This window comes from Neofelis nebulosa, chromosome 8, assembly GCF_028018385.1.
Source record: "Neofelis nebulosa isolate mNeoNeb1 chromosome 8, mNeoNeb1.pri, whole genome shotgun sequence".
In the NCBI taxonomy this organism is placed as follows: Eukaryota; Metazoa; Chordata; class Mammalia; order Carnivora; family Felidae; genus Neofelis; species Neofelis nebulosa.
Genome location: NC_080789.1, coordinates 6,568,704 through 6,591,809, shown reverse-complemented (window position 1 = coordinate 6,591,809; position 23,106 = coordinate 6,568,704). Strand labels below are relative to the sequence as shown.

Here is a 23,106-nt window from a genome sequence, read left to right as displayed (position 1 = left end):
GAAAATAATAATAATAATAATAATAATAATAATAATAATAATACACGCAACGTCTTTAGAACAGCCAAGAGCACGTCCCGTGCTGAGTTACTAATTTCTCAGTCCGGTGATGCCAGCGGAGTTACTGTACTGTCGACCGAACACGCCACCATTCAGACTGGCATCAGAAGCTCTGCGGGCAAGGGCTGATAAAGCTGGAGGGCTGGGCACCAGGCCGAGGAAGGGAATCCAAGTCCCATCAGCGCAGCCGCGGTGGGGTGCTGGCTGGCCTTCCCTTTCTTAGCTCTAGAGCGGGACCTCTAGCCTCTCCCTTCCTTCCTCCTTCCAGGAATGGCGGGGAGGGGGACCAGGTAGAGGAAGGGAGGGTCCCAGGCTCGCCTGCTGGGCAGGTGCAGAGGAACGAGGGAGGGGCCAGGGGACCGCGGGAGTTAAGGCCCCGACACGCCTTCAGGGCGATGTAAAACAGTGACCGAGGGGTTATTTTTTAAGCCAGTCCAGTAAGGTAAAGAATTGAGATCAGCTGTCAGCGGGTGGCCCTCCCCGGGAGGCATTTCGGAGCTCCGTAGGGTGGTGTCGGCCGGTCGGCGGGACAGGGATCCGGGAATCCTGTCACGTGGCGGTTGGGGACTAGGGTGTGGCAGTCCTGAGGCGTGGGCCCTCCCCACGCCTGCCTGCGGCATTCCACGAGGGGTGAGGCCTGTTACCGTTCTCCCAGCCCGGGCTTCGCTCCATTTCGCTTAAGAAGAGCACGCAGTGTGAACAGGCACGGGGTTGCCGGGAATGCAGCCGCGCCATAGCCAGAGGAATTGGGTCCTGCTTTGTTTGGAAACCCACCAAGAACGTTGCCCCGCCTGCGAAATCCGGGCCCCTGTCAGCGGGGACTGGGGGGAGTCAGGTTGCATTTAGGGGCTGTGACAGTCCAGGGACTCCGCGCCTGGGCACACCCCTGCCCACCCTCCTTCTGGGGGACATGGGCCAGCATTCACACACTGAAATGTGCATCATTTTGTAAGTTCCTTTTCTTTCTTGCTCTTTTACAATATAGCTGGAGATTTGTGTTGATTTTTTAAAATTCTGTGTGTAGGCCGGTGATATTACCTGCGAATTCACTTCAGGAGGCTAAAAGGGTCTGTTACAAATGTCACTTTAATTTTTTAATGTTTCCTTATTTTTGAGAGAGACACAGAGACAGAGCATGAGTGGGGGAAGGGCAGAGAGAGGGAGGCACAGAATCGGAAGCAGGCTCCAGGCTCCGAGCCGTCTGCACAGAGCCCAACGCGGGGCTCGAACCCATGAACCGTGAGATCATGACCTGAGCTGAAGTCGGACGCTTGACCGACTGAGCCCTCCAGGCGCCCCTGTAAATGTTACTCTGAAAGGGTGGGAGTCAAGAGAGGGTAGAGACTCATGATCACTCACCCGTTTTATGGGTGGGGAAACTGAGACCGGGTGAGAGGGTAGAGACCAGGTCCAACCCATGCCCTTCTCAGCTCCTGGGAACAGCCCTTTGTGAGCTCAGGCAGGTGTACATTCTGACCCTCAGGCCTGTTTTCTCATCCTCCAAAAGGGACCAGGATTGAGGAGAGCTAACGTGAGTCCGGTGCCCTGCAGAATCCCCAGCACATGGTAGGGGTGTGGAAGGGATTCCCAGGCCAAGCCCTTTGCTGCCCCAAGGAGCCCAGCCCTGCTCCAGGATGCAGGCCAGGGCCAGAACAGAGGTAAGAGAAGAGAGGAAAAAGGGGCTCCCGGGCCTGTGGCTTGGCTTCAGGCGTTTCTTCCAGTGCACTTCCCCACCCCCACCCCCCACTCCCCTCCAGCCACACTGACCTTCACAGTGTTCCTGAAGCCATCCGGCAGACCTCTGCCCCAGGGCCTTTGCACTTGCTGGTCACACCCTCTAGAGCACAGCTAGTTTGCCTCCTTTCCAGCTTCATTTCCGCTATCCCCTCAGCCACCTGCTTTCTTCCATCTGTTTCTTGACGTTAATCCCACAAGCTTGCTCCAAACCCAACGCCTCTGCACTCCCCGTTCCTGCCACTTTGAACACCTATCCCTGCAGAGCCAGCTTCGTTGTCTCTCCAGAGAAACCAGCCCTCATTCCCACGTTGCCTTGTGGCCTACTTTGTCTTGGCATTTACCGTTTCACTCATGACACCATCTGGTACTTGGCTTAGGACTTTCTCACCAGTGCCCCAGCAGTCGGGGAGGGTGTGTTGGGGCAGCCGCGGCCGAGTCCCCAGCACTTGAATGGGACACAAAGGCACGAGGGGGCCAGTGGACCCCCTTGGAGCCCTCCACGGGGGGAGCAATACCTGCCTTACTCAGGACTCCCCTCCAACCTGAGGCCATTCGTCGCCGAGCCTCAAATGAACCCTGCCTCTCAGGGCCGACCAGCGGGGAAAGCAAAAAGGAAAACAGTGCAGACACACGGAGTTGTACAGCACAGGGCTGGAGAGGGCTTCTCGCATGGCTGAGATGACATGACTAAGGCTGGGCAAAAGCGGGGGCATTGAAAGGCTGGACCCCAGTGTCCCCACGCCCTGGCCCAGCTTTCTGTCTCCAGGAATCTATCCTCAAAAAACAAAACAAGTCAGGGGCGCCTGGGTGGCGCAGTCGGTTAAGCGTCCGACTTCAGCCAGGTCACAATCTTGCGGTCCGTGAGTTCGAGCCCCGCGTCAGGCTCTGGGCTGATGGCTCGGAGCCTGGAGCCTGTTTCCGATTCTGTGTCTCCCTCTCTCTCTCTGCCCCTCCCCCGTTCATGCTCTGTCTCTCTCTGTCCCAAAAATAAATAAAAAACGTTGAAAAAAAAAATTAAAACAAAACAAAACAAGTCATCTGACAGGAGGGTGAAGAGAGCCGCTGTCATTTTCAAAATCCACAGGTGGGAAACAATCCAGCTGTCCAACCCCAGGGGATCTGCTACATAATGAATCATGATCCATGTGGGCTTATGGAGACCGTGTGACACGGGGCAACAGCAGCGGCCTCGGGTGGGCCACGTGGCTTCACCAGGGCGGTCGGCGTTTGCCTCTGGATGTCCGGTGTCTTTTCTCCCGTGTATATTTTTCCGTACTGTCCAGACTTCACACAACAAACACAAACACACGTTTGAAATAAGTGCCGAGCCCCTTCTTGTCTCCTCCCCCCCCCCCACCGTCCCCACAATGACACAAGTCACAGAGCCTCCAGGAGCCCCAGAAGGGTTAGTATTAGCAAAGTTTTATTTCAACGTCTTTTCTGCTCATAAATGATTCTGGAAAAGCAGATATGCAAGAGGCTCACCCACCCTCGTCTAAAGGCAACACTGAGGTCACTGAGAACGCTGCTCAGACAAACTCCCCTATGCTGGGGCGCAGGCAGCAGGACGGGCGGGTTTGGGGCAGAGGAATAAATAAACATCGTCTCAGCTCTGCCATCAGGGCTGGGGGCCCAGGGCCCAGAGACAGCCCATGAGACTGCTGGGCCGACAGCTTGGAACTCCCAAAGCTGCCCGAACGTTAAGGTGTGTTGCAGAAAATGCCGAGGCTTCCGGAGGGCCCGCGTGTCCCCGGGAGGAGCCCTGGGCCGGTGGGCCAGTCTCCTCCTCCTGCTCCAGCCCCGGGAGAGCCCAGCTCCCTGCCGGCGGGGCCTGCCTGGGCGCTGGAGCGGGGGCAGACTCTCATCCCCACAGTCCCTGCCGAGAGCACTTTTTGGCATTACCTGTTATGTAGTGTCAGGTGGCTGTGACCCAGAGCAGGTAGTGAGGCGTGGCAGGTGAGGGTCCCGAGCCGGTGGCTGGGGGGGGGGGGGGGGGGGGGGGTCCCTGGCACCTGCAGCTCTGGGCTGCCCGTACCACCTGTGTTTGCTTCCAGACTGCGGTCTGCTCTGGGAGGGGTGGGTGGATCGCAGTGCTGGAAGCCTTGGCCTAGTAGTGTGTGGGTGGGTGGGGTGGAGGCAGGGCGGGGCCAGGGCTGAGCATCACGGTTAAGAACTGAAGAGGGCCAGATGGTGGCTGGAGGTGGCCTGCCTGTAACAGAACCCTGCTCCCAAAGGGGTCCCTCGGGGGAACCAGCCCAGCGGGGTCACCACCGCAGCTCAGGCAGGGCGGGCTGCACCCAGGGCCGCAGCGGGAGATGTGGCAGGTTAAACAGCAACGGCGGGGAGGGCGGGTGTGGACGGGGCACGGTGAGTGTGCGGGGCAGGCGTGCGAGCAGCCAGGGCCTGGCCGTCAGAAGGCGAAGCAGCGCTCCTTGGGGTGGCCCACGCGGTCCAGGTTAGGCAGGCAGGCATACTGGATCATGGGCGGGGGGCCGCACATCAGTATCAGCGGCTCCTCCTCCGGGGGCGGAAGGTGGTCCCGGATCATTTCTTCATTTACGAAGCCCTGGCTGTAGTCCCACGCTGCAGGCGGGAGACAAGGTGAGTCCCAGTGTGGCCGTGTGACTGACCAACGACTGCCCACCTACCCCAAACCGCCTCCCCCTGACCATTAAACTGCTGTGCTGTGAATTCCTCCCTTCTTTCAACAAACATCGAAGAATGAAGAGGTTGATCCGAAGCAAACGTGTGCCCTGATCCCCTGCCCCAGCCTGGCTGACCCAGAACAAAGCAGCCAGTAAATAATTAACAAAATGGCAGTGAGTATCTATCGATAATTACTCTAAGCGTAAATGGACTAAATTCTCCAATCAGAAGTGACTGAGTGGGGGCGCCTGGGTGGCTCAGTCGGTTAAGTGTCTGACTTCGGCTCAGGTCATGATCTCACGATTCGTGAGTTCGAGCCACTCATCGGGTTCTGTGCTGACAGCTCAGAGCTTGGAGCCTGCTTTCGGATTCTGTGTCTCCCTCTCTCTCTGACCCTCCCCCACTTGTGCTGTCTCTGTCTCAAAAATAAATAAATAAATGTAAAAATAAAAAAATTAGAGAAAAAAAAAGTGACTGGATAAAAAACAAGACCCATCTGTACCAACATAAAAACAGACACATAGTTCAGTGAAACAGAATAGAAGGCCCAGAAATAAACCCATGATTATGTGGTCAATTAATCTTCAACAAAGGAGGCAAGAATATACAATGGGAGTGGTGTCAAATAAAGCCTCGACAGGGCACTGGGCTGCTGTTGGTCTGAGGGGGGAAAATATATATACAATGGGAAAAAGACAGCCTCTTCTACAAACGGTGTTGGGAAAATGGGACCACTTTCTTATGCCGTGTGCAAAAATAAACTCAAAATGGATTAAGATCCTAAATGTGAGACCTGAAACCATAACATTCCTAGAAGAGGGCACAGGCAGGAATTTCTCTTAACATCAGCCATAGCAACATTTTTCTAGGTATGTCTCCTAAGGCGAGGGAAACAAAAGCAAAAATAAACTATTAGGACGACATCAAAATAAAAAGCTTCTGCACAGCAAAGGGAACAGCCCACAAAACTAAAAGACAACCTGCTGAGTGGGAGAAGATGCTTGCAAAGGACTTATCTGATAAAGGGTTAGTGTCTGAAGTATATAAAGACCTGACACAGCTCAACATCCAGAAAACAATCTAACTAAAAACTGGGCAGAACACGTGAATATGCATTTTGCCAAAGAGGACATCCAGATGGCCAACAGACATATGGAAAGATGCTCATCATCACTCATCATCAGGAAAATACAAATCAAAACCGCAATGAGATATCACCTCACACCTGTCAGAATGGCTAAAATCCAAACACAAGAAACAACAGGTGTTGGCGAGGATGTGGAGAAAAGGGAACCCTGCGTACTGCTGGTGGGAATGCAAAGTGGTGCACCTGCTGTGAAGACAGTATGGAGGTTCCTCAAAAAATTAGAAACAGAATGACCCTATGATCCAGAAATCGCACTACTGGGTATTTACGCAAAGAATACAAAAACACTAACTCAAAGGGATACATGCACCCAGTGTTGATAGCGGCGTTCTCTACAACAGCCAAGATATCTTGGGAAGCAGCCCAAGCGTCCATTGATAGGATAAACGGATAAAGAAGATGTGGTACGTATATACGAGGGAGTATTATTCAGCCATGAGATGCCACGAAATCTTGCCATTTACAACAACATGGATGGAGCTAGAGAGTATTACGCCAAGTGAAATCAGGCAGTCAGAGAAAGACAATCCCATACAATTTCACTCATAGTGGAATTTAGGGAAAAAACCAACAAAGAAAAACAGAGACCAAAAACAGACTCTCTTAACTGTGGGAAACACAGTGATGGTGGCCAGAGGGGAGGGTGAGGGCCTGGGTGACACGGTGAAGGGATGGAGAGCACACGTTTCGTGATGAGCGCTGAGTAATGTATAGAACTTCCGAATCACTACCCTGTACGCCTGAAACTAATAGAACACTGCGTTAACGACACCGAAATTGCACGAAAACAGACGAACGGGACCTATCTATGTGCTGCCTACAAGAACGCACTTTAGATACTTGGGAGGACACACAGACCGAGAGTGAAGGGACAGAAACAGATGTTCTGTGCAAGTGGAAACGAAAAGAAAGCTGAAGTAAATAAGGGACAAAGATGGGAGAGACATAATGGTAAAGAGGTCAACCCCACAATGATGTAACATCGGTAAACACTTATGTGTCCAACACAGAAGTACCTGATCACATAAAGCAAATACTAACAGATCTAAAGGGAGAAAGAGAGAGCAATACAGTGAGAGCGAGGGATTTTAATACCCTGCTTATATCAATGGCTAGGCCACCCAGACAGAAAATCAGTAAGGAAACATTGGCCTTAGGCGACACATTAGGCCAGATGGACCTAACAGACGTTTACAGAACATTCCATCCAAAAGCACACCTCACGTCTGTCAGGATGCCACCATCAAAAAGACGACAAACAAGTGTTGGAGAGGATGTGGAGAAAAGGAAACCCTTGTGTACTGTGAGTACGAGCGAGTGCAGCTACTGTGGAAAACAGTATGGAGCGTCCTCAAAAAATTAGAAATAGAACTACCCTACGACCCAGCAATTCCACTTTTGGGTGTTTATCCGAAGAAAATGAAAACACTGGGATGCCTGAGTGGCTCAGCTGGTTGAGCGGCTGGCTTTGGCTCAGGTCATGATCTCAGGGTTCGTGGGTTCGAGCCCCGCACTGGGCTCTGCACCGACAGTGCCGAACCTGCTTCGGGTCCGTTCTCTCTCTCCTCCTGCCCCTTCCCCCACCTCTCAAAAATAAAATAAAATATTAAAAAAAAGAAAATGAAAACACTAACTCGAAAAGATATCTGCACCCTGTGCTCACTGCAGCATTGTTTACAGTGGCCAAGATATGGAAGCAAACTAAATGTCCACTGATGGATGAATGGATAAAGAAATTATGGGGCGCCTGGGTGGCTCAGTCGGTTAAGCGGCCGACTTCAGCTCAGGTCACGATCTCACGGTCCGTGAGTTCGAGCCCCGCGTCGGGCTCTGTGCTGACAGCTCAGAGCCTGGGGCCTGTTTCAGATTCTGTGTCTCCCTCTTTCTGACCCTCCCCCGTTCATGCTCTGTCTCTCTCTGTCTCAAAAATAAGCGTTAAAAAAAAAGAAATTAAAAAAAAAAAAAAAAAAAGAAGTTATGCTACAAATGCTTTCACAGAGCAAGAATTCCTTTCCCTTGAAAGGTCCTTCTAGCTGGACTAAGAATCAAGTTGACATGAGAGGGCTTAATAGGCAAAAATCAAATTTAATAGCCTATATATAGGGAATCCACACAGACATGGAAATTCCAAAGGCAGTCAGGCAAAATGAGGTCTATATGTCATTCTGAACCCGGGAGAAGGGGGCAGGTGTCTGAGACCTCAGAGGGAGGGAATGTACTTCACGGCAGGGTAAGAAGGGATGTTTATTAGATATTTGCCCTGCCATACAGATGAGTCACTCAGATAAAATTTACCTCTGACAATAGCCCTCATTCTGAGAAAGACCCCCTATTTATTTATTATTTTTAAGTTTATTTTTATTTATTTTGAGACAGAGAGAGCAAGCAGGGGAGGGACAGGGAGAACAGAGGGAGAAAATCCCAAGCAGCCTCCGTGCTGTCAGTGCAGAGCCCGATGTGGGGCTCAAACTCACAAACCAAGAAATCATAACCTGAGCTGATATCAAGAGTCAGACGCTTAACCGACTGAGCCACCAGGTGCCCCGGAAAGACCCTCAATTTAGATTCTTCTGTGTGGTTGAGGAAGGGACAAAAGTTTCTCTTGAGCCCAACAGGGTCTCAAGTGCCTTCAGCTCAAAATAACCCACATGCCAAAGTGGCACGTTCTGGAGGGGAGGGGTGTGGGTGAGACCTGAACCCCTTCAATACAATGGAATATTATTCGGCCATAAAAAGAGTGACATCTTGCCATTTGCGACAACATGGATGGACCTCGAGGGTGTTATGCTAAATGAGTCCGACAGAAAGACAAACACCGCATGAGTCACTTACATGTGGAATCTTTAAAAAAAAAAAAGAAAGAGAAAACCCAAAAACAAAAAACCGCAAGCTCACAGACAGAACAGATTGCTGGTTGCCAGAGGCAGGGGAGGGGGCAGCGAGAGAAGGAGACCCAGAATCCGAAGCAGGCTCCAGGCTCTGAGCTGTCAGCACAGAGCCCCACGCGGGGCTCGAACCCACAAGTGGTGAGATCATGACCTGATCCCAAGTCTGACGCTCAACCGACTGAGCTACCCAGGCGCCCCGGTATAAGTTTATTTTTAAAAATATGCACGGGGGGCGCCTGGGTGGCGCAGTCGGTTAAGCGTCCGACTTCAGCCAGGTCACGATCTCGCGGTCCGTGAGTTCGAGCCCCGCGTCGGGCCATGGGCTGATGGCTCGGAGCCTGGAGCCTGTTTCCGATTCTGTGTCTCCCTCTCTCTCTGCCCCTCCCCCGTTCATGCTCTGTCTCTCTCTGTCCCCAAAATAAATAAAAAACGTTGAAAAAAAAAATTAAAAAAAAAAAAATACGCACGGGACTAAGCTGTATTTGCTAGTATGTAAAACGTGCGGCTATAGAAGACATCGCAAACTGACAAGGATTTTGTTTAAATGGTGCGTTTTTCTTTACACGCGCACTGCACAGGTCGGCTGCATTTGCACGTGAGCTGGCCCCAGGCCCCGTTCCTTCACTCAGTTCCACAACGGCCCTTGCCCACCTGTTACACCATCTTTCTCGTGACACCCAGAATTTCAGCTTCTACCTAACGTTGTGGCAGCACCTCGACTCCTCCTGAACTGTGGGCCAGGGTAATGATAAACGTAAGTGTGAAGTGTCAGGAGACGACCCAGCCCAGCTCCTCCTTTGGCGGGTAACGGGTGCCCCTTAAGCAGCCCCCAGGAGGCCGCGCTCCGGTGTGTGCCACCAGCAGGGGTCAGCGCCGGCCCCTCCTCCGCAGGCAGCGGGGACAAGGAGGCCCCCCCACCACGTGTGGAGCCTACCCTCCCACGCTACTAGAAACTGTAACCAGAAGGGAGTAAACCTCTCCCTTTCCTCTCATTCCCGCCCTCCCCCACGCCCCCGACTTCCAGGGAGACACAAATACAAGCTAAATGTTCCTTTCTTTACTGTAAAAAAAAAGAGCAACTCCAGGAACCAGTGCTCCTGCCACCCCTCCCTGCCGGACTCTACAGTTTGCCCGTGAACAGCACGGGTCCACTTACATGTACATTTTTTCCGGTTAGTGCAGTACAGTAAATATATTTTCCTTATGGTTTTCTTAATACCACTTTCTCTAGCTTACTTTATCGTAAGAATACGGTGTGTAAAAATACACACAATGTGTGTTAATCGGCTGTTATCGACAAGGCTTTTGGTCAACAGGCTATTTTAGTAGTTAAGTTTTTGTGGAGTCAAAAGTTATATGCTGGGGCCCCTGGGTGGCTCAGTCGGTGAAGCGTCCGACTTCGGCTCAGGTCACGATCTCACAGTTCATGGGTTCGAGCCCCGCGTCGGGCTCTGTGCTGACGGCTCAACCTGGAGCCTGCTTCGGATTCTGTGCCTCCCTCTCTCTCTCTGCCCCTCCTCCGCTCGCTCGCACTGTGTCTCTCTTTCTCTCAAAAATAAGTAAACAAAAAAAAAGATACGCAGATTTTTCGATGGCACGGTCAGCGCCCCTAATCCTGCCGTTGCCCAGGGGTTGGTCCCCTGCTCTGTAACGTGCTAATGAACCTATTTTGTGTTCATCTTCCTCCACGAGAGCGTCCGCTCACGGGGCCAAGCTGGCTTCCCGAACAGAGCGAGGGCTCCACCAGGAGCCTGGATGGGCCGGTCCAGGCGGCCGGCCAGCGAGGGGCCTCAGGGCACCGCCGTCCGGTCCACAACTCACCTACATCCCAGCCTAGGTCTCAGCCAGGAGGCCCAGGACCCGATCTGTCAACCCTGAAGGGTGGCTCCTCCCACTCATGAGATGGACACCTGCCCCTAGAGCCCGTCTGCCCGGTTCCGGGGGAGGTGGACGCCGGGGTGTGTGTGGGGGGGGAGGTGGGGGGGGGGGGCGGATGCGAATGATATCACACGCCGGTGCCCTAAGGATGCTTCAAAAATGTCCATTTCCCACCACTTAGAAGTTTCCCATGAAAATGCAGGGCCCTGCTTCTCTTGAAAAGCGGAAAGGCCCGGCCCGCGGGGCTGCAGCCTGACACGAAGGAAGGACTCGGAAGGACGGCTGGCTGAGGGGCCTCTGGAGGGAGTGGGGGTCTCTGAGGCTGCACCACCCCCCTGCAGGCTCCCAACCCTGCAGCCAGACGCCATCGGGACCACCGGCCAAGAAGCCCGACCTGCTGCTTTTCTCACACCAAAGAAGAGACTCAGGTATTTCCCGTACCCACGTCTCCACCCAAAGCGGGAGAATGAAGCGGAATTTAACTCCCAGAGGGCAGCCTCGGTTCGGGTTTTGGAGGTGGCCCTCATCCACTGCCTCCTACGTGACCTTGGCAAACAGCCTACCCGGACAGGTCGAATGAGGGTAAGGGTGAGTCAGCCCGGCCCGGCCCCCAGCCGCTGCCCAGGGAGAAAATGGGCGTAACATGCCTTACAGGGTACAAAGTGCAAAGTGGGGGCAGTTGCCCCCAACCCCAGCAGTGACCCTGAAGATCTGCCCCAGAGCGAGACCCCCACCAAGGGGAGAAAGGCCAACTTTCTTTGTCCGGTGGGAGGCGGGGCAGCCAGGGAGGGCCTTGGGCTCTGGGGGAGGAGGATGTGGGTTCAAGCCCCGGCTCTGGTGCTTTCCAGCTGTGTGCTGTGGGGACACTTACTTCCCCTCTCTGATCCCTCCTTCCTCATTTTTGTGAGAGGGCATCATACTACCTCCCTCGCACACGGCCACCCTGAGCACCACTGGAGACGAAGGGTGCAGAAGGCTCAACCCCGGGAAGGATCCAGTGCTGCCCGCCCCCCCCTCCCCCGCCCCCGCCCCCCTCAGTGCTTCCTCCCCTCACCTTCGGGGGCTTTGTCCACCGTGTACCAGAGCTTGAAGCGAGCAGAGTGTTCGTTCCTCAGTTCCTCCAGCTCGGGCCGCAGCAGGATGTCCTTCTCAGTCTGCGGGGGACAGGGCCCAGCGGTCAGCAGGGACGGCTCGTCATCCCGCCCACTGGGGGCCACGCGCTTGGCGGCGCTTGCTGGGGAGCGGCCCGGCGGAGCCGAGCCAGACTCCCAGAAACTCCCAGAAACCCCCGCCCCGCTCTGCCCACCTCGCCGGAGGAGCGGATCAAAGCTGCAGACGAGACGTTCATTACAAACGGCATCTGCGGAAGGCGCCCAGCGCTGTGGGAGACGTGCCCCCTGTAAGCGGGAGCGGGGACAGCGAGCACACGAGGCCGGGCACACGCAACCGCAGAGCAGGGACGGACCGTCCTGACCGTCCCGCCACCCTCGTCCCTCGGCCAAGCCTCTCTGTGCTCTGGCGTCTCGGGCTGTAGATCCGTAAACTGGGACACGGAGACACTGCTCCCCAGGTCACACCCGCTCCTTCCACAGCCTTGCCCATGCTGACCCCCTGCTTGACCTACCGCTCCCCACTCTCTGCTCACACCGGCCTCATCCGGCCGGCCCCACATGACCCTGTCCTTCAGCCTGGTACCGCCTCCTCCAGGAAGCCTTCCCGGACTCCCCAGGGGCATCAGCGTGCTCCTCACATGGGCCCTCTGACCATGGGCCTTTGCCTCATGCGTTCACAGATCACAGAAGATAGAAGGGGCTCCTCCAAATCAGTGGGCAGCCTAACTGACCTCATGGGACTGTTATTAAACCGGGGGCCAAAGAGCTCTGTCAGCCAGAAGGGATCGCCCACTCACAAAGCACTACTGAGCCCCTGGGCCAGGGCAGAATGGTCCTCCCCACGGAGGCAGACAGCCAGAGATGCAGAGATGTATTTTCTCTGTCCCACGTGACCAACGGCACCCGGACGGGCTCAGTGAAAGGGACTATTGGGGCCGCTTAGTGGCATCGAGAGGTGGGCAGGAAAAGACAAATAATCCGAAGCCACAGTGATGAACATTTGCTGAGTACCCGCTGCGTGGAGGGCGTCTTGCTACAGGAGGGGCTGACCCAGCCGTACTTGTTCTCATAAGGACCCTGCAGTCCTGACCTCTCAGTGTTCCCCTCTGGGAAATGGGCTGCAGGCAGGAAGCACGAGCCTCTGAGTGTCTCGGGGAGGAGGGTGTTGATCGTTTCTCCCATTTCTAAAGCGGGGGCAGGGGGCCGTGCCTGTGCTGATGGGAGTGAGAACACGGCCAGGGCTCAGGCTCGACAAGCTCTGTGTGAAAAACTAGAGAAAATATAGGAGAAAAGAAAAATCACCCAATAGTCTTCTCAGGTCAGTCTATTACCTGATAGAGGTAACACGTTAGAATTTTTTGTGTATCTTCTAGACTTTGTTTTCTTTTTCTTTTCATGTTTGTTGGTCTATTTATTTATTTATTTATTTTAAGAGAGAGTGAGCACGTGCATGTGAGAGAGCAGGGGAGGGGCAGAGAGAAGAGAATCCCAGGCAGCCTCCATTCTATCAGCACTGAGCCTGACGCGGGGCTCGATCTCACAAACCATGAGATCATGACCTGAGCTGAAATCAAGAGTCAGACACTTGACTGACAGAGCCACCCAGGCACCCCTAGACTTTGTTTTCTAATAACTACATATCCTTTCTTTTTAACAAAAATAGGACCAGGGCATGCAGGCCACCTTGCCACCTGCTTTTTTTTTTTTTTTTTTTTTTTTTTTAATGTTTATTTATTTTTGAGAGAGACAAACAGAGCATGAGTGGGGAAGGGGCAGAGAGAGGGAAGGAGACACAGAATCTGAAACAGGCTTCAGGCTCTGAGCTGTCAGCACAGAGCCCGACGCGGGGCTGGAACTCGGGAACACCGAGATCGTGACCTAGGCTGAAGTCGGACACTTAACCAACTGAGCCACCCAGGCGCCCCGCCACCTGCTCTCCTAAGGAAAGAACGCAGACCCCCCACGCGTCACCGGCCTCTGAGCACCAACGCTTCCCTTACCAGCTGCCCAGCTTGTGCTGGACCAATGGACTGTTCCCTGCTGAAGGACATTTAAATCATTTGAACACCCTCCCTCACAAACAATGTCTCCTTAACCATCCTCACTGCCCTAAGTTCTTAGATGAATCTGAGAAAGTGGAGTTTGGGGCAGAAAATTCCACGTGAGTAAGGCATTCAATACCCGCAGCCCCGTATTCCTTGGGTGGGCCTTTCTCACACCAGCAGCGACGAGACTGTCTGTCTTCCTACAGCTTTGCCAGCACTGCGTAATGACCGTTTCACAGCTCTGCCCATCAGAGGCATGGAGCGTCGATCTCACGTTTGTTTGTTTGTTTGCTTGTTTGCTTTTAAGCAATCTCTACACCCAATGTGGGGCTTGAACCCATGGCCCCGAGATCGAGTCTCACGCTCTTCCAACTGAGCCAGCCAGGTGCCCGTATTTATTATTGTTTCAAAAAGAGAGACGTCGTATCCCTAGCTCTATCTTTTTAGTTTGAAAAGACTCTTCCTATAGTGGTGCTGCAGCATGGGTTTTTCCCCAGCTGTTTATCTACCTCATTTATAGGGTTTTTTTTCCATTTTTAAGCAGATGGGCTCTCCTCTGGTGTTCTGTTTAGACGGCCCATCCCCATTCATTCATTCAACACGCACAAAAAGGCTCACCTAGCGCCTCTAACGCACCACTTTTCTACACGTACATTTTTAACCTAAATCTCATTTTACTTTAAGGTTAAAGTAGGGTCTACTCAGCACTTTCCAAAGTCATAGCAGTTGACCCAACGCTCCTTTCCATCTCTCTCCTCGGGTTTGAGACGCCACCTGCACCAACTGGACAGTCTCGTGTATACTCGGCCCTGTCCCTCGGCCAGTGCTATTCAACCGAACTTTCTGCCACGATGGATGTGGGAATGTTCCGGATCTGTGTTACCCGATACAGTAACCACATGCCACGCGTGGCTACGGAACCCACGAGAGAGGGTGTTTTCCATCTTAGTTAATCTTCGCTAACTTAAATGTAAATAGCCACGTGTTCTAGCATGTTCCGGCACAGTCTGGATTTTCCATCGCGTCACCTGGAAATGCTTTAGCCCCAGTAAGCCCAGTTCTCGTGTGTGGCTTTGGAGCCACTGTTTCCATCACGGATGTGTTAGTAACACCATCAAGTCTACCTTGTTATTCTCTCTTTTCAAACTTCCTTGGCTGCGCACGGACACTCTGTCTTCCCAGAACACTAGCACCTTGTGTGCGTGTTTCACTCTCCTTCCATCACGGCGCACGCTGGGACTCCCGAAGGCTCCGTGACCTGCCACGCTGCCCCAACGGAACGCAAAACCAGATACGGGATCCGGCGGCTTCCACTCAGCCAGACATCACAAAGGCTTGCAAAAACGTAAAACAAGACCGTATTTCCTAAAATACAGTTACTCTCGTACACTACGCTCTGCCTCGAGTCCTGGTCGCGCTCCTTCCTGTGCGACTGGCAGGTCCAGCACCTCTCCGGGTCTCTGAGCCCAGAGCTATATAAAGTGGAGATCATTCTACCGCCCAGCCCAGTGGGCCGACAGGCGTGAGGATGTCTTCTTCAGGTGACAGAGGACTGACGGCCTCCAGAGACTAACCCAGCAGCACCAAGTGGAACCAGCGTCCCCCATCCCACCTCACCCCATCCCCACCACCTCGGAACACTGGCTCTTCCCACCCACCTCCGGGCCCCTTGGCAGCCCCCTCGGTGGGCCTCAGAGCTGTGTCCTGCAGCTGTGCGGGTCCAAGGACTCAGGCAGGCCCCTCCCCCTCTGAGCTTGGTTCCTCAAAGATGGACGGTACAGAGCCTGGGCCAGATGGGCCCTGGGGCAAGCTGACCTGAACCACATCCGAGAGGCACAGGGGGCTGGGCATGGCCCCCCCACTGTTGGGGGATGGGTGTCTCACCTTGGCTTTGCCCCAAAGGGGTATCACTCTGCAAACCCCACACATTCAGTCATAAAACAATGAATCTAGAAAGACCCTTGGGATGACCTGGCTTCATCAGTTCATTCCACAATGAGGGAGCAGAGCCCAGAGACGGCAAGTGGCTTGCCCAAGGCCACACGGCAGGCCTGGGCAGGCAGGCAACAGGCACGGGGAGGGGGACACGCACTCAGGAGCCAGAGAGACGGGGTCCAAACCCCGCCCCAACACCCCCAGCTCAGGGACGGCATGCACGTGTGCTCTCAGCCCCTCTGGCTCCAGGCCAGCCCCTACCCAGCCCAGTGTTCTTGCCCTTCACTGCTGGGTTCCTCACTGTTTGTGGAGTGAGCTCTGAGATTCAGAGGAAGCAGCCAGGGAGCAAACCCCAGGGTGGGGGGTGCTCCAGGAGCATCACCCGCTCCGGCCCTTCTCCCCACCCTGCCGAGCAGCCCCACTCAGGTCAGACCCTGGGCTCTGGACTGTAAAGCCTGACGCCCACCAGCTACAGTGAAAGCTACCCGTGCACAGGACGCTCAGAGGACCCTCACGTTTCAGCCACAGAGCTGTGCAGACCCCCCGATGGGTGCCCCACAGGGGCCGGCGCCCCCTCTGGGGGAGCCGGGCCCGCGTATCTGTGTCGGGAACACTCACTGACCTGGTTGGCAAAGAGCAGGTGGCACACGGTGTGGTCATCTGGGTCTTTCATGATGGCGCGGATCACTTGTAGCATCGGAGTGATGCCTGCAAAACAGCAGCCCCCCCGCGCTGTGAGTACCAGCTGTGTGTGGGCACACAGGCCCAGCAGCGCCAGGCAGGCAAGGGGTGGGGTGGAGGGGAGGTGCCAGGACAACCAGGCCTGGGCTCCTGACCTTGGGGAGCTCACGACTGCTTCTATCTGTGCCCTGACCCTGACCCGTGACATCTGCCTGCTGGGGGCTCAGCGAAGGGCTCTGGGTCCACATACCGGTGCCTCCTGCAATCATGCCGACAGACTTCGCCGTCTTGATGACGGGGCTGGATTTCTTGTCTGGACGGATGGCAAACTTTCCTGGGGAGAGGAGAAGGTAGAAGGAGACGGGAAGACCCCAGCTCTCAAACAGGCTGTACTTGGGGCTGGACGGGCTGGGGAACCCGCTCCCGCTTCGGCGGCCTGAGGTGTGGGCAGCCAGCTGGGGGCAGGGAGAGGATGGGAAGGCGGAGCTACAGGCCAAGGGGAGCGCGAGGGTGAGCCCCTCACTCCCACCGCAGACGGTACTGGGGGGCAGGGGGAGGCTGAGGAGCAGCGGGGAGGCTGGGGAGCGGGACGTGCTCCAGCTCGAAGCTTTCACTTGTTTTCAGACAAACCAAGCTGGTCTGGGGGCCACATCTGGCCCCCAAGGGCAGCCCGTGTGCAGGCCCTGTGCTGGCCAATCTCCCTCCTCTATGGCCGAATAAACCGAGGCCCCAGAGAGGAGACGGCCTGCCCAACAAGAGTCACCCACCCAGACAGCGGCAGAATCGGGGCCCTGCACCCAACCTTCACCGCGCCCGCGGGGCCCCGGGATTCCAACCCAAATCACCTTTGCCCTGGTAGACCAGCAGCCCGTTCGGGCCCCGGAACTCAATGGTGTCCCCAATCTTCATGCTTTCCAGGTACTGGGACATCTTGCCCCCAGCAGGAAACTTGGGATGGGTGTCTTTGAAGTAAACCTGCAAGACATTCCCACAGTCCTTCCTCCTATCCGCAGGGTCACCAGGGTAAGCTCTGGGCCACAGAGGGACGAGAGGAACCTCTTCTGGGTTTCTTCTGCAGCCTGTGTGTGGCTTTCTCACGCAGTGCCCCGGCCAGTCGTCTGCGTGCCAGCCCCCCCGGAGTCCGCCCTTCCCCAACATCCCCCGGGAACACAGAGCCTCGGCCTGCTGCACAAGGCGACCAACCCGAGGGCCTGCTGCATCAATGTTCTGCGGAGAACTGTCTCCGTGCCCCCTCCCTGCAGGAGATTCCCACACGGTCAGCCCAGAAAAGCCTCTGAGGAGATGGGCTGGGCCCCACCCCTTCTGTGTATCCTCAGCTCTTTCCGTTCTGTGCTGTCATAGAGACAGCGCTCCTGGAACAATTCCCCACCGCCACCCCCCACCCCGCCATGCCCTTTGGGACTTCCCCTCCGGAAGAAGGGAAGGGCTACAAGAAAGACATGGGGAAACCGAGAGTGAGCAGCTTGCCCTGGCCAGGGCTGAGGGTGCTGGGCCTCGAGGGGCAAGCAGGAGTGATGGGCAGGGAGGGGGCGGCTGGGGAGGGGGCGGGGACAGGGAGAGGCATGTGGGCCAGGACTCTGGCCAACGGGGAGCAGGGAGCAAGGTCTCTGAGGCAGGAGGGTCTGGTCTTCCTGAGTCTCCCATCCTCTACTTGGATCCCCCCCCCCCCCCCCCCCCCCGCCACCGACACCTTCTCCACATCCGGCTAGAGTGATTCCAACAAGAACAGAGGTCCGAACCGGACCACCTTCCCTCTCCTTCTGGATAAAGGCCCAAACCTTACCGGGCCCCCAAGGCCCTGCCTGCCCCCCAACCTCCCCCTTCTTGTCCTCTGAAGCCCCCGCCCTTTGCGTCAGTCTAAAAGCCTCCTTCTGGGGCGCCTGGGTGGCGCAGTCGGTTAAGCGTCTGACTTCAGCCAGGTCACGATCTCGCGGTTCGTGAGTTCGAGCCCCGCGTCAGGCTCTGGGCTGATGGCTCTGGGCTGATGGCTCTGGGCTGATGGCTCGGAGCCTGGAGCCTGTTTCCGATTCTGTGTCTCCCTCTCTCTCTGCCCCTCCCCCGTTCATGCTCTGTCTCTCTCTGTCCCAAAAATAAATAAAAAACGTTGAAAAAAAATTAAAATAAATAAATAAATAAATAAATAAATAAATAAATAAATAAATAAAAGCCTCCTTCTGACTTCAGGGCCTTTGCACCGGGAAGGTCCTTTTCCTTCCTCTCTGTCTGGGCAACGCGTCCTCGGCCCCCACATCTCACCCCCCTGTTGCCTGCCCAGGGGAGCAGCGCCCATCACCCCACCTGCCTCAGCTCTGGTGCCATTCCAGGCACTCAGTCTCACATGTTTGTCCCCTGGAGCAAGGGGGTCCGCTCTCCAGGCAAAGACAGGCTCCCAAGGCTAGGCCTGGGCACCCAGCACGATCAAAATGACCCCAAGCTAAGGAGGGACCCAGGCCACAGCCTGGACTGACAGACCCTGCTCCCTTCCTGCCCTCACAGCCCCTGGGCCTCAGCTCTGGCCCAGAGGGGGTCTCTGCCGGTCCCTCCACCATGAAGTGCCTAGTGAGGGGACCCACACAGCGGAGGTAGGACAGTAAGCCTGGTCCACAGGAACGCTGAGCCAGGGTGGCCATGGGGGTCGGGGCCCATACTGGGAGGGCCTCCGACAGCCCACATCCAGGCCTGGGCTGGTTCATAGTAGTTGGACGTGTAATCCAAGAACATGGATCATTCGGGAAAGCCTGTGCTTCTAACTGTCACAAAAGTGTACTGTGCTGTGGTTGGCATTGCTTTTTCCACTCAATACGATGATTTTTAAGATCCTTGCTGGTTATTCTGCGCCTCTCTGGTTCTAAAGGCTGCGTCTCCACAGTGTGTGCTCAGCCCTGACCCGCGATGGATCCCAGGTCTCCAGACAACAGCCCCAAGCTCCTCACACTGCTCCTGAGGGGCCCGTGGGCCGTTTCCTCAGGAAAGGACCTGCCGGTCACAGAGACCGCGTGACCGAGTGCAGTGAAGCGAGCACCCGGGGGCCACCACCAGGGACCTGGTGCCCCAGGCTTTGCCCGTCCAAGAGCGGGAAGGTGAGCCCCGCACGAGCTGCTCGACCTTCCCGGTTTCTCTTCTGCGGACGATCTGTCCTGAGTTGAAGATGCTCGTCCTGAGCCCCAGCGCCTGCCCTCCGCCGAGACCTCCATATTGGCTTTTGCTGGGGAGCCAGAGTTTGCCAATCGTTCAGAAACCAGGCGCAAGGGGGCACTGGGCCTTCAGAGACTAGGTCACCCCCGCCCCCACGCGGTCATGGCCCTGAGACCTCACCTTGATGACCAGGTCCACAAAACCCTTGTCGTCATCGCTGGAGACGGGAGTGTAGGGCCGGATGACCAGGTTGCCATCGATTCGAGCCGAGAGGTAGATGTGCTGGCCTGCAGGACGAGGAGGGGTGACTCCGGGAGTTCCGGAGGGGCCGCCAACTGTCTCTGCGGGGCCCACTGAGTCCAGTCAACCCACCGCCCTTTGCCCCGCCCCGTACTGAAAGCCTGGCCTGGCTTCGGCTCCACGACCCCCTTCCCGCCCCCACGGGGATTCCCACCATGTCCCAGTTCCTGCAGCCACACCTTTGCTCACGCTGGTAGCACTGCCGGGGACAGCAGCGACTTCCCCTCTCAGGCTGACGCTCATCCCCGGAGGCCCCCATGGCTGTCGCCTTCTCCTTGAAGCCTTCCCCACTCTCCCGAGTTCAAGGGCAAAGCTCCCACCCCTGCGGCCCAGCACCCGGTTCCACTTGGGCTGGGTCAGGGCTGCGCTCACCGACGGGGAGGCCCAGGACGTGCTGGGGCGACGGCAGGGCGAAGCGGAACCGCCGGGTGTCATGGTTGATAACCTGCAGAGAGGCCCGAGCTGTCAGACGGCACCCGGGGCAGGGGGACCCCCAGACCTCCGAGCTCCCGGCGCCCAGTGTGAGAAGTGATGCTGATTCATGCGGACTCACAAGCTGCACACACGCGTGCCAACGCTGGGTGTGCCTCTGCTCTCACTGGCCCAGAGAAGGGCAGGGACCCAACCGGGGCCACACAGCAAGGTGGTCGGGGTAAGGAATGAACTCGGATCCCAAAGAAGGCTGCCAGATGGCTCAGAAAATTCTGGGGGCAAGAGAGAGGATCCAAGCCTGCCATCAGCTTGGACAGTGTCCTGGGGTGGCAGGAAGAGCTCGGGCCCCGGGCTGGCAAACTAGGGGCAGGGCCGAGACAAGGCCTCTGTGGGGTCTCCCCTGCACCCGGTGCAGCCAGGAGCATGGGTGTGGAGGGGCCGTCCGGACGGCAGGCAGCTGTCGGGCACACGTTCACGCCCACGTGAGACTAGGCGATGTGGCAATGTGCACTCGTGGACACGGTGTCATCACTGGGGACAACAGACTTCTCCGAAGGCACGGAGCATCGCTCTGAGCGTCCCTGAAGTGTGCAAGCAGAGCCCGGGGGTCTGATCTCAGGAAGCCAGAGCCCAGCCACCTCTCAGGACACTGGGCTCGGCAGCCAGCGGTCTCCCTGCCCCAGCAGCCCAGGCCCGAAGCCGCATCCCCCCCAAAACCTTGCACTCCGTGCAGACTGAGCCCCAGGCCTCCTGGGAACGGAGCCCAGGGTTCTCAACTGGTCCTGGGGCTCCAGGTCAGAAACCCACATGCCAGTTTTTGGAAGAAGAACAGAAAGGAGGGAAAAACACTGATAATTATTGTGCCGGCCAACGCTAGCAAGGCACAGCAAAAGTCACGCGCGAACATCGGTGCAGAGCTCCACACGGTGCCGGCATTCGGCTGCTGGCCATGATGAGCTGAGCAGTAGAGCCCCAGAGGTTCAAGGGGACCTTGCAAGTCAGTGGGCCCAGGAAGGGCAGGCGGTGGGGGCCTCCCTGTGCCCGTGGGGGAGCTCGGCGAAAGTTTCCCAAAGTCGACCCACCTGCTGACCCCAAAAAGCCACCACTAGGCTACAACGGGCGTGGGGGCAGATTTAACTGCTAGGACATTTGCCACAGGCCCGGTCAAAGGGAACTGGGGGGGGTCCACTGTGTGACATCCCCATGAGGAAATACGAGACAGTCATCAATGAACTAGGGGTGCACCTGGGCGGCTCTGTCAGTTGAGCGCCCAACTTCGGCTCAGGTCACGGTCTCGCAGTTCGTGGGTTCGAGCCCCACATCAGCCTCTCCACTCTCAGTACAGAGCCTGTCCCCCTCTCTTCCCCTCCCCCGCTTGTGCTTTCCCAAAGATAAATAAATTTAAAAAATAATAATAATGAACCAGGGGAGCCTGGGGGGCTCAGTCGGTTAAGCGTCCAACTGCAGCTCAGGTCATGAGCTCACGGTTCGTGGGTTCGAGCCCCACATCAGCCTCTCCACTCTCAGTACAGAGCCCGCTTCAGATCCTCTCTGCCCCTTCCCTGCTCACGTGCTTTCTCTCTCTCTCTCAAAAATAATAAAAAAAATTTTTTTAATCAGGCTATTGAAAGAAAGAGAAAGTAAGTACACACCTAAAACTCCATACATCATATATACGCGAATGTGATGCCCAGAAGAAGGCTCACACTGGCCCATGAATGGGACCCTCTGCACAGGGGTGGAGTGGGGGGGATGGGAAGGATGGGGCATTCATACTTTATAAACAGGATTTTTAGAGTGAACATATATAAATCATACATTACTTCTGGAATTAAAATTGTTAAAATGTCTACAAAACATATTGAAAGGGTAAGTCTGGTCTCATCCGGGAAGTGGCGGGTTTTTTTCCTCTTTGGTTTTTGACTTTTCAATGAACTCCTGGTACGAAAGCTGCTCAGGAAGCCCCAATTCTGCGCCTCAGGGACTTGGGACTGATGTGGAGCCTAGGGTGGAGCAGGGGCCCAGGGTTCAGGGCCTTGCAGGTGACTTTCTCTGCTCCATGACTCAGTTTTCCCTGTCACACCCCTTCCGAGGCAGCTGCAGGTGGCCAGAAATAGCACAAGGGAGGGGTTCTGATGAGGGAGAGAAGAGCTGCCGCTAAAGGGAGGCAGGGCAAGGGAGGGAGAGGGTGGTTTTAAATCATGATCAGAAGTTTGAAACGGAAAAGTGTCCAACAGGGAGGGCGGGAGCAAGCCTTCCAGAGAGGCAGGGGGAGCCACACAGAGGGATCATGAGATCACGCAGGGAATCTGCACAGATGCAAAAGATATCTGAGTCCAAGAAGCACCAGGCCCCGAGTCGATGGCCGTGGGGGCGAGGAGGAGTCATTAGCTTTAAGGAAAGGGGCACCGGGACGGGAAGCATGTGGGACCAAGACAAGGGGCAGGCCTGAGTCCTGGTCCTTCCCCTAACACACAGTGTGACCTCCGATACCCCCCTACTCCTCTTTTGCCCTCTGTTTTCCCATCTGTTCAATGGGTGCTTAGACCCAAAAGTCCTGAGGGGTCCCTCTTGCTCTGACCTTCTGTGGGATAGAGAGTGTGGTTCAGAGAACAGGCTCTGTGGTCAGAGATGTAAGTTCAAATCCCTTTGCCACTTACTAGTAGCCTTAGAAAGGGACATCACTTCGGGGCACCTGGGTGGCTCAGTCAGTTAAGTGTCCAACTTCAGCTCTGGTCATGATCTCATGGTTCGTGGGTTTGAGCCCCACATCCGGCTCTGTGCTGACAGCTCAGAGCCTGGAGCCTGCTTCGGATTCTGTGTCCCCCTCTCTCTCTGCCCCACCCCTGCTTATGCTCTGTCTCTCTGTCTTTCAAAAATGAATAAACATTAAAAATAAATAACATTTTTTTTTAATTTTTTTTAACGTTTATTTTTGAGACAGAGAGAGACAGAGCATGAACGGGGGAGGGTCAGAGAGAGGGAGACACAGAATCTGAAACAGGCTCCAGGCTCCGAGCTGTCAGCACAGAGCCCGACGCGGGGCTCGAACTCACGGATCGTAAGATCATGACCTGAGCCGAAGTCGG

At 55.7% G+C, this 23,106-nt stretch overlaps 1 protein-coding gene and 1 long non-coding RNA gene across 2 annotated transcripts in view; one reads left to right on the top strand and one right to left on the bottom strand.

Annotated features, from left to right (window-relative positions):
- The first annotated feature begins 757 nt into the window (after positions 1-757).
- On the top strand, positions 758-4,122 carry LOC131518750 (uncharacterized). The gene is made up of 2 exons (XR_009265267.1): positions 758-2,604; positions 2,846-4,122. It is a non-coding gene; the product is annotated as an uncharacterized LOC131518750 (long non-coding RNA).
- The window catches only part of LOC131518749 (NADH-cytochrome b5 reductase 3), a 28,482-nt gene continuing 8,579 nt past the window's right edge, over positions 3,204-23,106 (bottom strand). The window contains exons 3-9 of the mRNA XM_058741123.1: positions 19,958-20,030; positions 19,466-19,572; positions 16,975-17,104; positions 16,380-16,463; positions 16,071-16,156; positions 11,411-11,510; positions 3,204-4,380 (exon numbers count right to left, since the gene is read on the bottom strand). Coding sequence (XP_058597106.1) covers positions 4,208-4,380; positions 11,411-11,510; positions 16,071-16,156; positions 16,380-16,463; positions 16,975-17,104; positions 19,466-19,572; positions 19,958-20,030 — 753 coding nt within the window. The 3' untranslated portion in view covers positions 3,204-4,207. The remainder of the gene's footprint in view (positions 4,381-11,410; positions 11,511-16,070; positions 16,157-16,379; positions 16,464-16,974; positions 17,105-19,465; positions 19,573-19,957; positions 20,031-23,106) is intronic.